Source organism: Microcaecilia unicolor, chromosome 4 (genome assembly GCF_901765095.1).
Source record: "Microcaecilia unicolor chromosome 4, aMicUni1.1, whole genome shotgun sequence".
Classification (NCBI taxonomy): Eukaryota; Metazoa; Chordata; class Amphibia; order Gymnophiona; family Siphonopidae; genus Microcaecilia; species Microcaecilia unicolor.
Genome location: NC_044034.1, coordinates 347107265 through 347122578, shown reverse-complemented (window position 1 = coordinate 347122578; position 15314 = coordinate 347107265). Strand labels below are relative to the sequence as shown.

Sequence of the window (15314 nt, the reverse complement as noted above, 5' to 3'; positions counted from 1 at the left end):
AAGCTGGGCTGGCTTTGGAAGGCCATGTCAAGGCTCATAATGTCAGAGCCATGGCTGCGTTGGTGGCTCACTTAGCCTCCATTGAAGAGATTTGCAAAGCTGTGATGTGGTCTAAAGTCCACACACTCACATCTCATTACTGTCTTGAACAGGATACCTGACGCGACAGTCAGTTTGGGCAGTCAGTGCTGCAGAATCTGTTTGGGGTTTAGAATCCAACTCCACCCACCTAGGCCCGCTTTATTCTGTTCCAGGCTGCACTCTCAGCTAGTTGTATATAGTTTCAGGTCAATCTTCGTTATGTCCTTGCGGTTGTGAGGCCCAATTGACCATTGTTTCTTGTTTTGGGTGAGACTGGATGCTAGGGATACCCTACTTGTGAGTATATTACAGCCTGCTTGTCCTCGGAGAAAGCAAAGATACTTACCTGTAGCAGGTGTTCTCCGAGGACAGCAGGTTAAATATTCTCACAATCCCTCCCACCTCCCCTTGGAGTTATTTGTTTATGCTTTAGAACTAACTGAGGTACGTGCTTGCGTGGTGGCGGCCAGGAAGTCAGTGTGCACTGCACGCACGCCAGAAGTCTAGCAAATTTTGTTTTCTGCTATGGCAAAATCCCAGTTCACAGGCCGATGCGGACATTGACCCACTTGTGAGAACATTCAGCCTACTGGCCTCGTAGAATACCTGCTACAGGTAAGTATGTTCACTTTCCTGGAAGATGTTCCCTGTATCTTTGTACTGCAGGAAGCTTTACATTACAGATTCATAGTTTTTGTTCTGGTTAATTGTGTTCCATGTTAACATGTGCTAGTTTAGTTAGCATGTTACTGTGATTTAGCTTGCAGTCATGAAATAGTATGTGCGACTGTGTTTAGTGCATGTAATTTTGTGTTAGCACATATTTAATTTTAGTGCTTGCTAAAACAGAATGGGGTTGACCAAATGAAATAAAATTAATGTAAATGAATAAAATAAAGAATCCAGTGTATCCCTGTACACAGTAAAGTATACTCTTGTCTAATTTTATTTTTTTGTTTCCTTTTTATATACAGACAACTCGTGTTTCTTTTCTCAATTGGTTATTGAAAAATGTGGGTACAGAAAGAATAGTTAAATCCAGCAAGACTGCCCTCAGAGTTGTGATGTCTTACCAGCCGGGAGCAGAAATAACGCCATCCCTTATGCCGCTTATCACACAGTTGGAAGGCTTTTCATCGGCACAATTCAGCCTAGAAGCATATCGGGAAAACCTGCAAACGAAAAAGCTGGGAAAAATTGTTCTGTTCAGTGAAGTGACTTCTTCGACCATGAATCTTCTTGATGGGTAAGGGGCCCTTTTTTCTTTAAAGTGCGAGTGTTTAAGCAGAGCAGCACATATTATGTGAAGGAAAAATAAATGTGTTCAGTGGGCTTGTTGAGTGATCAAATGTTCCATGACCGATTTGATAAGATGTTCCCTATAGTGTTGTATCAACTGTTTGTGCTCATTATTTTTTTTGAGGCAAGCATACGTTGCTAGTAAGGTCAAGTTTGGAGGCTGGGTCTTTGTGGTTAGTATTTAGTTCTCTCCTCTGAGAAGGTTGAGTTCTATTCATTTATCTATGGCTAGGGTCTACCGTACTGGTATTTGCTATTTTTGGGTGGGAACCACTTTGGGTCCAAGAGAACTGAAGGAAAGCCAAAAACTAAATTTTAACACGGGGCTGTGGCACTGCTGACTAGCGTGTATTAATTACATAGCCCTGCCAATCTCTTTCTTGTTCTACCGTGCACTCTCATGTCCCCCACTGTTGTGTTGCATTTCTGAAAACTCACACCTACTATTGCCATGGTCTTTCTCAAACCCCTCCCACTTATGCCACCACTCTCTCTTCTTGAAAACCCCCACCTTCCATTACGTAACTTCCCTCTATTCCAGAACCTGTGGGATAGATGTGTCCATCAACCAGCAGGTGGAAATAGAGAACTGAAAACAGAACTGAGACATATCCTCTTCATCCAGGCCATTTCAGTATTTTCTGTCTGCTGCAGGTGGATGGACACACTTTTTGGTCTCTGGTTTTGAGTGCTTTGCTCATGGTCCAGTTGGTCAACTGGACCCCAGTTGAGCTTTGCAGGTGGCTTGAGTCTGCAGAGTCATATCTGGAGGTCTTCAGATCCTTGTCTCTGGTGCCACGCAAATTTACTTTTTCTCTTCTTTTACCTCTCCTCTGTTTCATGTGGAACTGTCCTTTTCCAGAACAACCACCTTAAAAAAAAAACCCCAAAACACAGAGGTTTGCTGGAGAGGGTGGGACAGAGTATCAGTCCTGAGCTGTTTTCTTCTGTGGTAAGACTTGTGGAGACTGTGATCATGGGTGGAGCAGGTGGCAGTTTTAAGTATGAGTAAAGTTTGACTCAGAACTGCTTGAAGAGCTGCAAGTTCTGCTTGGTTTAGGGGAGGGATCCTGACTCTCCAAATGTGCTGCACTGGTGACAGTCGGGGTGAATGGCGAATCCCGTGGAGGCAGTGAAGCGGTGTTCCTCTGTGGGACCTGCCGGCTGGTGTTGGGGTGTTACAGTGCACAGAAACTGGGAATCCCGCAGGATGCGGAGGAAACTGTCAGCAGCAGCACATTTTTGGGTTTGGCGCAGCGTCCAAATATGCTGGGGTCTTCAGACTCTCTGGCAGGGCCAGTATGCAGTTTGATGCAGGAGAGCGAATGAACAGGTGCCATTTTGTCAGGGCTGACTGACAGTGAGGAGCAGCCTCTGTCTGATCACGTGCAGAGCACAGCCATTTCTTACAATCTCAGGGCTTGACAGAGCATTCAGCTGCATCAGGATCTTTGTTTTCTCCGGAGTTTATATTTCTCTTGCACCAGGCCTATTTATTGAAGCAGGGACAGTCAGAGTTGCTGCAAGGTGCTTCAGTTTCTCGCCCCGCTGCTGCTCCGGCTCCTAAGAGATCTCGTTTAAACCTCTTGGAGTGGTCAGATGAGGCTATCTCTGCTTCTCCCTCCTTATCTGATGTTGCCTTAGTCTGTTCAGAGGAGTCATGGTTAAAGGAGTTGTTAGAGGAGGATGAGCTCCCTCCTGAGGAGGAGGATGATCCAAAAGTACTGAGGTGGTTTCATGAAGAGGAGCTCAGTACTCTATTTCTGAGGCACTGGCAGTGCATTCCATTTGAGGAGACTTCAGCTTCGGCATCAAGGGTTCCATCTTTGATGATCATGAGGGGGCTTAGAGGTCCTCTTAAGTTCTTTTTGATTTATTCAGGCTTTCAGAAGCCTCCTTTTGAGCCACTCTGCAAGGCCTCCTTGAAAGATCTTACGCTAAAGACTTCGTTCTTGGTGGTAGTTGCATCGGCATGTAGGGTTTCAGAGCTTCAGGTTCTCTTGTTGGGATCCCTTTCTTTGTTTTTTGGAGGCGGGGATCTCCCTGTGCACGGTTCCTTCCTTTCTTCAAAAAGTGGTATAAGCATTTCATCTCAGCCAACCAATCTGTGGAGCTTCTGTCCTTTCACAGAGAGGGTGAAGAGGCTTGGTATTTTTCCTTGAATATTCTCAGTGTGAGTAGAATCTTCATTAAGTATCTGGAAGTCACGAATGTGTTTTGCAGATTGGACAGATTGTTCTTTTTGGTAAACAGAGGCATGACCTCGTGGCTTCCAAGCCCACAATTGCTAGATGGCTGAAGGAGACTATCATATCACCTTATTTGCTTGCAGTGAAGTAGGCTCCTCAGGCTTTGTGGGCTCATTCTATGAGGCATACAGTGACATCCTAGGTGGAGACTACCTTACTGTCTTCGGCGGATATTTGCAAGGTGGTGACGTGGTCAATGCTGCATACCTTTGCCAATCACTACAGGGTGGATGCTGCAGCATGCTCGGAAGCTAATTTTGAGGCGGCAGTGCTAGGATTGCTTTTGAACATCCCACAGTTTCTGGAATAATGGGAAGCTACGTAATGGAAGGAAAAATGAGGTCTTATCCGATGAGACTAATAGAAATAATTTCCTGCTATTCTAGAGGTTTCTGAGATGTTTAGTTGGTGCAAAGTAATGGGTCAGATAACGACCATCACCTTGCATGGTGCTTCCTGCATATCTGTTGTTCTCTACAAGTTGTCCAAAGATGAGAGGTCCACACGTTTGCTTGTTGGGTTAGTGTTAGGTTAGCAATTTGTTTGAGATCGTTGTGTTTATACTGAATTTCTCCTTACTGCTTGTCTATGTAAATACTGAGAAGCTGGATTGGATGCCAAGAGAGGTGTCTCAGCTCAGTTTAGTTTTCTATCTCCACCTGCTGGTTGATGGACACAACTATCCCACAGGTTCTGGAATAGTAGGAAGGACTAATGGAAAGAAAATGATCAGGTAAGATCTAATTTCTCCTTGTACCACCACTTTTTCAATCCCAGATCTATCCCATCATTTCTTCTCTTTATTAACTTTTTTTCTTCTTCATTTTTTATCTTAATTTTTATTAAGCCATTAACAATAACATACAAAGTGAATGTCAGAGCATACATAAAGAAAAATTTAGTACTTTATAACTAGTCATCAAGGTTTTATCAATTTTATCCCCCTCCCACTACCCATAGTCCCAATATAGCACAGTTGTTGACAACCCTAACTCCCAAAAGAACCAGAGAAAAAGCCAAACTATATATGTATAATCAACAAGGTAAATATGAAAACTCACCCCATCTTATCCCCTCCCCCCACAAAAATCCTTCCATTACTCCCCCCCAGAGAACCTCCATCAATTAAAACAAAGCAATAATACCAAGAATGAGAGAGCTCTATCTCTTCCGACTATCCCCTTCTCACAAAGAAAAAAAAAAGAAAGGATTCCCCTCCAGCTCCCCTAACAGAATCAACCCTAACCCATCCCCCATTCCCTGTTCCCTCTTGAAATGATCTAAATAGGTTCCACTTCGAAAATCACAAATCAAAATGTTAAGGAGTAGGCTGCTCGCTTGAGGAGAAAGTGCTGTACAAAAGGTTTCTAAACCAGCCAAAACCTCTTCCTCTGTTTTGCTGTTAGACAAGCAGAGTGGGTCTCGCAGGTTAATAATAACTGGACCGCATTACGCCAGTGCCACTGATTGGGAGCATCCCTCACACATCATGTCTGCAGGATACACTTCACGCCCACTACACATGCTTTATAGAGAAAATATCGGTGCCCCTTTGAAACTGAGCCCCTATATGTTTCCAATCCTAATGGAAATCTTGAGGGGGCAAAGGAAAAAGATTTTTTTTACTAACCGAAAGCACCTAGTGCCAATAGCCCTGTATAGTCGGGCATGTCCAAAACACGAGATATAATGTATTCTCCATCATCCCACAGGCATCACGCTACAGAGACGGAATACACCCGACATGGAATGCCTGCCTCGTTGAGAAGTATTCTCTTATTAAAGTCTGGAACAGGCATTCCCTATACTGAGCATTATAGACTATCCATGGGATTAGACATATCTTAGTAGACAGAGCTTCCTCCCCTAGATGCTCACCCAATTCAGAGTTCCACCTTGCCACTATAGGAGCATAAGACTTTTTAGGCATCAGCAGTATGAGGGCTATATGAAAATGAGTCGCCAACATGCGAGTCACCTGAGGTGATGTAAAAAAGGATTGCAGTTGAGTTACTATGTTCAAAGTTTAACTGATACTACTCCTTGAGCCTGGTGGGATGCTGCAGCAGCAGCGTGGGGGAGTGGGGGGTGTCCAAAATGTGGATAGTTTGGCCCACTCCATTCTGATGCCCTTGCACCGTATGAGAAACAAATGTGCAGTTGCATAGCTTAAAGGGAATATTGGATGGGACAGTAGGCTGGATAAATGGCCAAAACAGGCTAGAAATGACCCATGGGTCATATGTTTGACACACCTGCTATAAAATGTTCCTGCCCAGGGCACCATCCACACCAGAGCCGCCCTGGCAACTATGGCTCTCCTTTTCTGCTGTGTATCAAGGAGGGGAGGCAAACTGGAAGGGATCAGGGCAAAGAAAATTAAAGCAAATTAAAAATACAAAACAAAGTTTAAAAAAACGAGCTATAAGGTCTTCTGTAATACCACTATCGAGTCTGATAATGTCTTCTGTAATACCACTATCTTGTACTTCATGACCGTGTAACACAAAATCCTTCTGTAAAACCAAATGTATATTCTCTTCTTATTTCCAGTATCCATGATATATTGTAAGCCACATTGAGCCTGCAAAGAGGTGGGAAAATGTGGGATACAAATGCAATAAAAAAAAATAATTTGTTTCCTCTGGCTTCAATAGGTTTGAACTAGCCCCTTCGTAACTTTTCCACCTTTGTAAATATACAACAGAATATTTTAAGAACTGCTGCAAAATTTGCCCTGAACTCCCTCACAAAATTGGGGGCCTTAGTTATAATCACTTTCATACCAAACAAATCTAAAAATGTGAGAAACTAAATGCATTTGAACAAGATGGGAAGGGCAGCCTATGGTATGAATAAAACCATCAGAGGGCGCTATAGAACCAAAAAAAACTGGCAGGATTGTTCTGCTTGCTGTATCATTGTCCTCTACTGTTATTTCTTAAAGGTATACTCTGCCTGTTGTACTGGTTACACATCAACCCAGTTGGGCTGTCTGATTAGCTGAGCAGTCCATGCTTGCTTTTTAAGTCTGAAGTATGTAATCTTTGAAAATATAATATTAATTCCTTCAACTGTACTTTCTCTGTAATGCTTATCACAGAACGCTGTGGAAATCTATGAAAGTTACAGCAAAATGTATATATGAATATGTAGAAATATCAACGGCCATCTGGAGAGCTAATGAACCATCAAGGGATTCCAAATTAAGCGCTAGAATTTTGCTTTTGACTCTTTAGGATAACGCTGTCAAGTTCAATCTATTCACTTCCACTACAGAATCAATTTTTCAGACTCTGTGACAGGTCTAATAGGTTCCACCTGTTTCTCCTGCCCGACTCTTGACTGGTGTGGTTGCCAGTCAGGGTGGAAATGTAGACAAAGACCTCTATTAGGCTCTGGCTGTTTCTCTACTGTGAGGTCACTCGGCCATTAAATTAGTTCCAGCCCACTATCTGTCCTTCCACACACGTTGACTTGTGTTTTGTTTGAGAGAGGATAGGGGAGTGCTGCAGCTTTAGCAGCCTATTACGTCTTAAGGTGTATCGAGCTTTGGAGAAATGAAAAAGAGAAATGCTATCTATATAGAAACATGTATATATATATTATGTAAAATCTCTCTTTACCTCTTTGTTTCTACAAATCACCACCCAACTCACTCAAGTATCAAAATGCAGCTCTTAAACCACCCTATCTTACACCTCCGTCTCTAATTCCTCATACATCTTCTGCTTAATACTGATTGTATACAAGATCCTGTCATGACTATGTCATAACTGCACTCTGTAAGCCACATTGAGCCTGCAAATAGGTGGGATAATGTGGGGTACAAATGCAATAAATAATAATAATCTTTATGCATATATCTCTATATCTATATATATCTGTTTATAGTATGTATATTTGCATACACTCTCTCTAGTCATTTTGCTATTGTTTGTGAGTTGATTGCTTTGTCAGTTGCATTGAAAACAGATTTTGCTGTTTTTAAGCCTTTAGATGGCGATTTTTATTTTCTTAGAGGTCTTTGTTATCCCACCCAAAATTGTCCCATAGGAATCGAAATTAAAAGAGAAATCCTATTTTAAAATGCTTTGGGCCTTCTTTCCATTTCCCATGGATGTGCATGTGGTTAAACAGCACTGTAGAATTTTGTCTAGCATGCTGTATAGCTGGACTAGAGTACTTGTGGAGTCTGTGAAGGCTTTTGACCTTGGATCCGTGGTCCTGAATGAGCTGGAAGCACTGTGGAGCAGGAAGCCAATAAAAAAAAAAAATAGCAGAAAAGAGGGCAACGGCAAGCAGAGGAAAAGGTGACCAGGCCTGGACCAAAGTTGGTGAACTTCAACAATTCTATAAAGGGACCCAACATGGCCTGTGTTTCATTTAAAAACTCTTGGAGCTACTGGTTTTGTTCAGGGTTTGACTAGAAAGGGGCCACTAAGCTTCAGAAGGTGAGATACGGCAAAAATCTAGAAGTTTGCTTTAACCAAAGACATGATCTGTCCAGCAATTTTCAGCAGCCAGGCCGTGGAGAGATTTTTAGAGGAAAAAGGAGCAGAGATGACCAGCTTCCGTGTGGTCAACTTTGTAAAAGAAATGTTTCCAATTTTCTAGAAACTGGAGTGGCAGAAATTTGTAGCCAGCATTTATTATAACATTAGTCAATAGGCTTTGGTTTGCTGTGCGATCGCTCTTTCCTTGGACCTCCCTATACCCAGACTCAGAGGGTTGGTAACACTGAGGGGGGGCCTTAAGGCATGCTAGCGTTTTTAGCACATTCTAATGATTAGCGAGTGCTAAACACGAGACACCAATAGGAATATATGGGCGTATCTAGCGTTTAGCGCACACTAAAAACGCTATCGCGCCTTTGTAAAAGGACCCCTGAGAGTGGTTTCCCTCAGTTCCACTCTGCCGGTGACTTAAAAATTAGTGCGCGCTAATGATAGAGACGCCCATTATATTCCTATGGGTGTCTCTAGTGTTAGCGTGTGCTAAAACGTTTGCACCCCTACAGCATGGCTTAGTAAACAGGGCCCTTAGTTAGGCACATTTCTACAACATGAAACACTGACGCTCATTTGGATCACATTAGGATGAAAGTTGCTCTATAAATCCCGTACCTCTTTTACAATATTAGTCTGAGAGAAATAGCATAATATGTTCAAAGATTTCCGTATAATGCTGCTGTTGCTTCCAGTAACAAGAATGCCACCTTCTGTCTGCATTGGAAGATTAGACCCTGTGTATCACTGACAGCTAGTTAGTTGGGGAGATTGGTCTGAAATGGAGCATAATTTACGAAGTGATCAGATGTGACTAAAACTGAGAAGCGATATACTGGAAATCTCTGATACATTAGATATACTATTTAGATGCTGGCCAAAGTATATGTGTTCATTGAAATGTGATAAAATCCCTCTTTGGTATAACATATAAGGGATGCACAGTTAAAAAAAAAAAAAAAAATTAAAAGGAGGTCACGTGATGCTGTGAGCTGGGAAGGAAGTGAATTTTCGGCTGCTGGGAGCCCTGCCCGAAATTCGAACCTTTAAAGACGTCTCCGACCCCAGAAAGTAGAGAATCTAAGGCGCACACGCTCTCCCAGTATATGGACAAATATTTAACGCGATCGGCGATGGCGCAAACCGCAAAAAACACGAAGAAAAAAGAGGAGAAACCGAGACTTGGCGAATCCAAGATGGCGGCCGCCTCGCCGGCGAATTCACCCTCCCGCCCGGCCTCTGATTTCACGCTGCCAGAACTTACAGAAGCAGTGGTGGGCGCATTGGCCCCCCAGTTTGATCAGCTTTCTGCCCAGATAACGGGGCTGTCGGCGCTCACGACAGAACTTTCACGTCGGACTGGGGAGCTGGAGGCCCGGGTTGCGGAGGTGGAAGATGGTCAACAAAATAACTCGGGAGAGATAGAAAGACTACAACGCCTGGTCCAGGAGAATGTGCAGCGAGTAGAAGATTTGGAAAATCGCTCGCGCCGCGATAATCTCCGCTTTGTGGGATTTGCAGAATCCTTGGCAGATAAAGACTTAAAACGCACATTGGAAACATGGCTTCAGGCACATTTCCCGGAGGCTGGAGAAGGCCGTACGATCCGAATTGAACGTGCACATCGTGTAGGACCTAGGCCGACAAGAGAATCGAGGCCCAGAGTGGTGATAGCAAAATTTCACTGTTATGCCCAAAAAGCGGCAATATTGCGACAGTATAAAAGCTGCAGGGAAACTACAAAGTATGATGGAACCTTAATACGTATCTTTCAGGATTACTCTGCGGCTTTGGCAGCACAACGCCGTGCTTTTTCCACGGTTTGCACCTGTCTAGTGGAAAAAAAGTTCAAATTCACCCTGCAATATCCAGCAACCTTGAAAATCTTGGCGAATGGAACCTGGACAACTTATACTGAACCAGATGCTGTAGCGGAGTGGTTGAATCATCACCAGACCTGACATTGGGGGGATTGCCAATATATTCCACAGATGGTTTAACCACACAATATGTTGATGGAGTTCTTAGTTGGCAGTTGCCGGTTGGATTGCTACTTTGCTTGAGTTCTAGAAAGTTCTTGTTGGGCTGCTAACGGCGAAAATTGACTGTGAAAAAGAGTGAGACCGAATGGCTGGGTGAACAAGATGGTAGACCAGAGACATATGGCGGAATGGCTCAGGAATGGACTGGAGCGGAAAGCTGTTCGAATACCTGACGGTGTGATCTTGGTGGCTTTCTGGGCTATGTGAGACACTAACTATGATACATTTATTTTGATATGAAAGAAGGGTAGGGCTCCTATAGCATCTAGACCTCTGCCTGCTACACTCACTGAACGCAGTGAGATTGGTAAGACAGGCCAGATAGTTAGTGGGGGGAAGATGGGGGGAGGACAAGGGGGGGAGATACAGGGGAAGGGGGAGGGAGAGGGAGGGAATGGAAGCAGAAGCGAGCAGATTGATGAAGGGACACAAAGAAGAGCTGTGGGCTTGGGTAAACCATGGTATGATTGTGTGTTGGTTGATATAAGGAGCCTTTGGTTGAGGCTGGGCAACCGGGGCGTTAAGTTAGGTTTGCTATATGTTAATTTGACGAAATTAGAAGATTGCTTTGACTGAACATTTAAGATTAGTGACCTGGAATGTGGCGGGGATTACCTCTCCAATTAAGAGATCAAAAATTTTAACACACTTGAACCGCCTAAAGGCTTCCATAGTATGCCTACAAGAGACCAAACTCTCAGACGAGGAACACCGAAAGCTGCGCCAGCAATGGGTGGGGGAGTGTTATTACTCCTCCTCCGGGGCTAGACGGGGAGGAGTGGCGATATTGATTAGGAAAGGGCTCCCATGCACCTCTAAATTAATAGGGAAAGACCCTAAGGGAAGATACGTCCTACTTCATCTCAATATTATGGGACAGGAATACTACCTATGTGTTGTTTATGGGCCAAACGGTTATGATGCAGAGTTTTTCCAGACATTGATAAATCTGGGTCTCAAATACGATACGGCCCCTTGGATTGTGGCGGGAGATTTTAACCAAGTGCTTGACCCGGACCTCGACCGCTCGACGGTCGGGGCATGGAGCGCACTACCCCGCAGTAAAGGATTACCTTATCTCTGTAAGTTAATGGACTTAGTAGATCCCTGGAGGTTACTATTCCCGCAAAGGCGGGACTATACCCATCTGTCGAAGGCCCACAAAACCTGGTCCCGTATAGACTACATTTTAGTTTCCACATCGCTTTTTTCTCGAGTAGTTAAGACAGATATGGCAACAATGGCGATATCAGATCATACTCCAGTCTGGGCTGATATAGCACTGGGACAAAATGTAGACAGATTTAAGTCATGGAGGTTCCCATCCTACTTAGCGGGGGATGGAGACTTTGGCAATTTCCTAGTACAAAAATGGAAACTGTTTGAATCTGATAACGTAGCCCACAAAGACAACCCGACATTGTTCTGGGAAACTTCTAAAGCAGTTATGAGAGGGGAAATCATCGGATACTTAAGCGCAAGAAATAAAAAGATCTCCCAAGGCATAATTTTACTGGAGCGTAAATACCAACAAGCTAAACGGGCGCACATACGATGTAGAACCCAGACCAATTATGACAATGTGATTGCGGCACAGGTGGCCCTAGACTCACTACTCCACGAACGGGCCAAGAGGCAAGCTTTTGGCCGTAAATATCACTATTTCAAATATGGTAATAGACCTGGGAAATTACTAGCTAAAGTTGCAAAGGCCTGGTCGGAGAAGACATTTATTTCTACGGTGTTGGCACCTGATGGTTCCCGTAAATCTTGCCCTAAGGATATATTGACCATATTCAGAGATTATTTTTCCCGAGTATACCAACCGGAGGCGCAGCAGGGGGGACCAAAATTGGATGATTATTTGAGAGACGCGGGCCTCCCGGTACTGCCACAGGTGGTCCGGGATCAGTTGAATGCTCCCCTCCAGGCCCGAGAGATTCAACAAACGATCAAGGGTTTGTCCTTGGGAAAATCTCCGGGCCTGGATGGTTTCTCTACAGAATACTATAAATTATTGTCGACCCAACTGAGTGTTCCCCTGACACTTCACCTTGAAGCAGCTGTGGGAGTGGGGAGACTGCCCAGGGATTCGAATGAAGCCTTAATTGTTCTCATCCCGAAACCGGGTAAACCACCCGACCTGCCAGGGTCTTACAGGCCAATATCTCTTCTCAATGTAGATGTAAAAATTTTAGCTAAAGTCCTTGCTGACAGGCTGGCTATACATCTCCCGGCTTTAGTAGGGGACCATCAGGTGGGATTCGTGCGGGGGAGACACCCAGGTCTCAATGTCCGTAGGGCCCTGATGGCAGTGGCGTATGCGGAAGCCACGGGTCATCCCTTAATGTTGGCAGGCCTGGACGCTACTAAAGCATTTGACCAAGTGAATTGGGACTATCTCTTTCAAACACTTAAATACATAGGGTTGTCCGGGTGGTATTTGCATGCAATTGATACACTATATACGGATCCTGGAGCCAGAGTCTTAGTGAATGGAATGTGTTCTCCACGTTTTTTGGTAAGACGGGGCACGAGACAGGGTTGCCCCCTGTCCCCACTTCTGTTTTTGATATACTTGGAGCCCCTGCTGCGCAATATTATAAAAGACCCAGAGGTGGAGGGAGTTCAGCTACCACAGCTTCATGTTAAAGTATTGGCTTATGCAGATGACATTCTCCTAGTACTGACACAACCTCAGACATCGTTGACAATAGCTTTAGATCACATAGCAGAATTCGGATATTACTCGGGGTTCCAACTTAACTCACAGAAGTCCGAGGTGCTACCAATACCTCTCTCCGTGCGGGAGCGCTGGGAGGGAAGGTTCCCGTTGAAGTGGACTGCTGATTACTTGGTCTACTTGGGGATCAGATTGCCAACATCGCTCACGCAACTTTATAAAATCAACTTAGCCCCCTTGTGGAAAGAGACTCAACACACTTTAGAAATGTGGCAGCGCCTTCCCCTGTCCTTGTGGGGGCGTGCAGCTCTGTACAATATGGTCCTGGTTCCGAAATGGCTATATGTGGTCCAGGTGCTATCTCTATTCTTCTTATATAAAGACGAGCGGAAACTACACAGATTACTAGCTAGATATCTATGGAATGGGAAAAGACCCAGGGCTACACTACAACAAACATACCTTCCAATACAAAAGGGAGGATTGGGTGTACACAGCATTCAACGTATGTCAGTGGCGGGTTGCATGAGACATCTTACGGATTGGTTTAGGGGCACATCCTTTTTTTCCTTTCCCATTCCTGAAACTAAACTAGTGAGCAAATATCACTTTAGCTATTGGTTGCATGCACCAGTTGGCAAAGCACCCACCGCCAAAGGATATGCTCCTCTTTTCACGCCGCTGAGACGTGCATGGCGATGGCTGGGCAAAGCTGGAGGGTTCGAGTGCCACTCTTCCCCCTTCCTACCGATTGGTGGCAATGTAGATTTTTCAGTGGGCACGGATACTGAGACTTTTCAGACATGGAGGGAGGGGGGGATAATATTCCTGTTTCAAGTATTAACAAAAGAAGGCAAATGTAAGTCCTTCAAGGATTTGTGTGAGAATGTTGGACTTCCAGCACAGGCTACCCTTTCCTACTTACAATTGAGCCATTACATTGCCTCCCTCCCCCGAGCGTCGTTGACCTCACAGAGACGAAGACAAATTACAGATTTGCTAGATTTGGAGGCGCAGCTTTCGGTTCCTCTAAAATTCTATCATTTTAAACTCAAAGAGCTTTGCCCGGAGATATCATATGATCAGATTGCTGGGGCCTGGACTAGAGACTTGGGCTGTTCTATTACTGGAGTGATGGTACAGGCTAATTTGGCAATGGGGTATAAGACCTTTAGAGAGGTGACACTGCAGGAATCCCAGTATAAATTTAACATGAGAATGTATATTTCGCCACATAGAGCGTTTAGAGCTGCCTTAAGACCTTTGGATGACTGCCCTAAGTGTGCGGGAACTGGGGCGCATTTGGGACATATGTTCTGGTTGTGCCCCCAGGTCCGTGTCTTCTGGACACAGCTTTGTGCATTCGTCTCGAGTATCTGGGGGTTGCAGTGGTGCCCCTTACCTACCCTTTTATTTGACAAATATAAGGTGAGAGGGAACCGAAGGAGGGGTATGTTACCGTTCCTACGCAGGGCGACTGCTATGGGAAAGAAAACGATTTTATTGAATTGGATCTCATCGGAACCCCCTTCCATGCCACGGTGGCGATCCCTTATGATCTCCCTAGGAGCCCTAGAACGTAGGGAAATAAATGACTTAGCATCCCCAAAAGGAGATCGACTATTACAATGTTGGTTACTGTTCTGGGATACCTTGACTCCCATGGCTCGCAGTAGAATTCTGAATGGGTAAGCTTGCAGGGTGGAGGGTGGGTGGGAGGTGGGAGGGGGGGAGGTTAGATAGGCACATTATGAAAGCAAAAATTATAAATGACCAGGTTGAACATGGATGTAATTAGATTATTGGAACACACTTGTAATGCAATGTTTTTTTTTTCCTACTTTATTGTCACCTGTATCTTTTGGTCATTAATAAAAATGATATTAAAAAAAAAAAAAAAAAAAAAAAATTAAAATAAAATAACCCCTCCCCATAAAACCAGTATACCCTAATCGTAAAACCTACTAAAACTTCCCCCCACTTTTAAAATTCGTGTAGTCAGCATTTCCACAATAATCTATCATCACCTAACAGGATTTTTCATGAGATCTCCCCTCTACATAAAGAAAATTACTGCATCCACTGGGAAACATTAATTCTTGTGCCCGCCATGCACTGTAAAACGTTTCATATGATAAGTCAGAGTGCTCTGTATATATTAGACTAGTAAAACATACCCGTTTCTTGCGGCAATGAAACGGGCGCTAGCACGGTTTCTGTCCGGTCCTCCCCCCCCCTACTTACCCTGTCGGCTTTCGTCCACCATTGTTGCGGACCTCGGCACGCCACCGTCAATCTGCTGACATTGCTCCGCCCTCGACATCACGTTTGACGCGAGGGCGGGGCCCCAACACAGTGTTTTCGGTGGCTTCACCACCACGAAGGCTTCGAACCGGAAGGAAGTGCCCGGAGGACCTGACTGTGACGTGAGTGTCCTCAGAACGTTGAGGGT

The 15314-nt window shown here is 44.5% G+C and overlaps 1 protein-coding gene across 2 annotated transcripts in view; it reads left to right on the top strand.

The window, feature by feature from the left end:
* Positions 1-15314, top strand: part of HLCS (holocarboxylase synthetase) — a 180180-nt gene that overhangs the window by 46969 nt on the left and 117897 nt on the right. For both annotated transcript variants that reach the window (XM_030202215.1, XM_030202214.1), the window contains exon 6: positions 1056-1327. In XM_030202215.1, coding sequence (XP_030058075.1) covers positions 1056-1327 — 272 coding nt within the window. The remainder of the gene's footprint in view (positions 1-1055; positions 1328-15314) is intronic.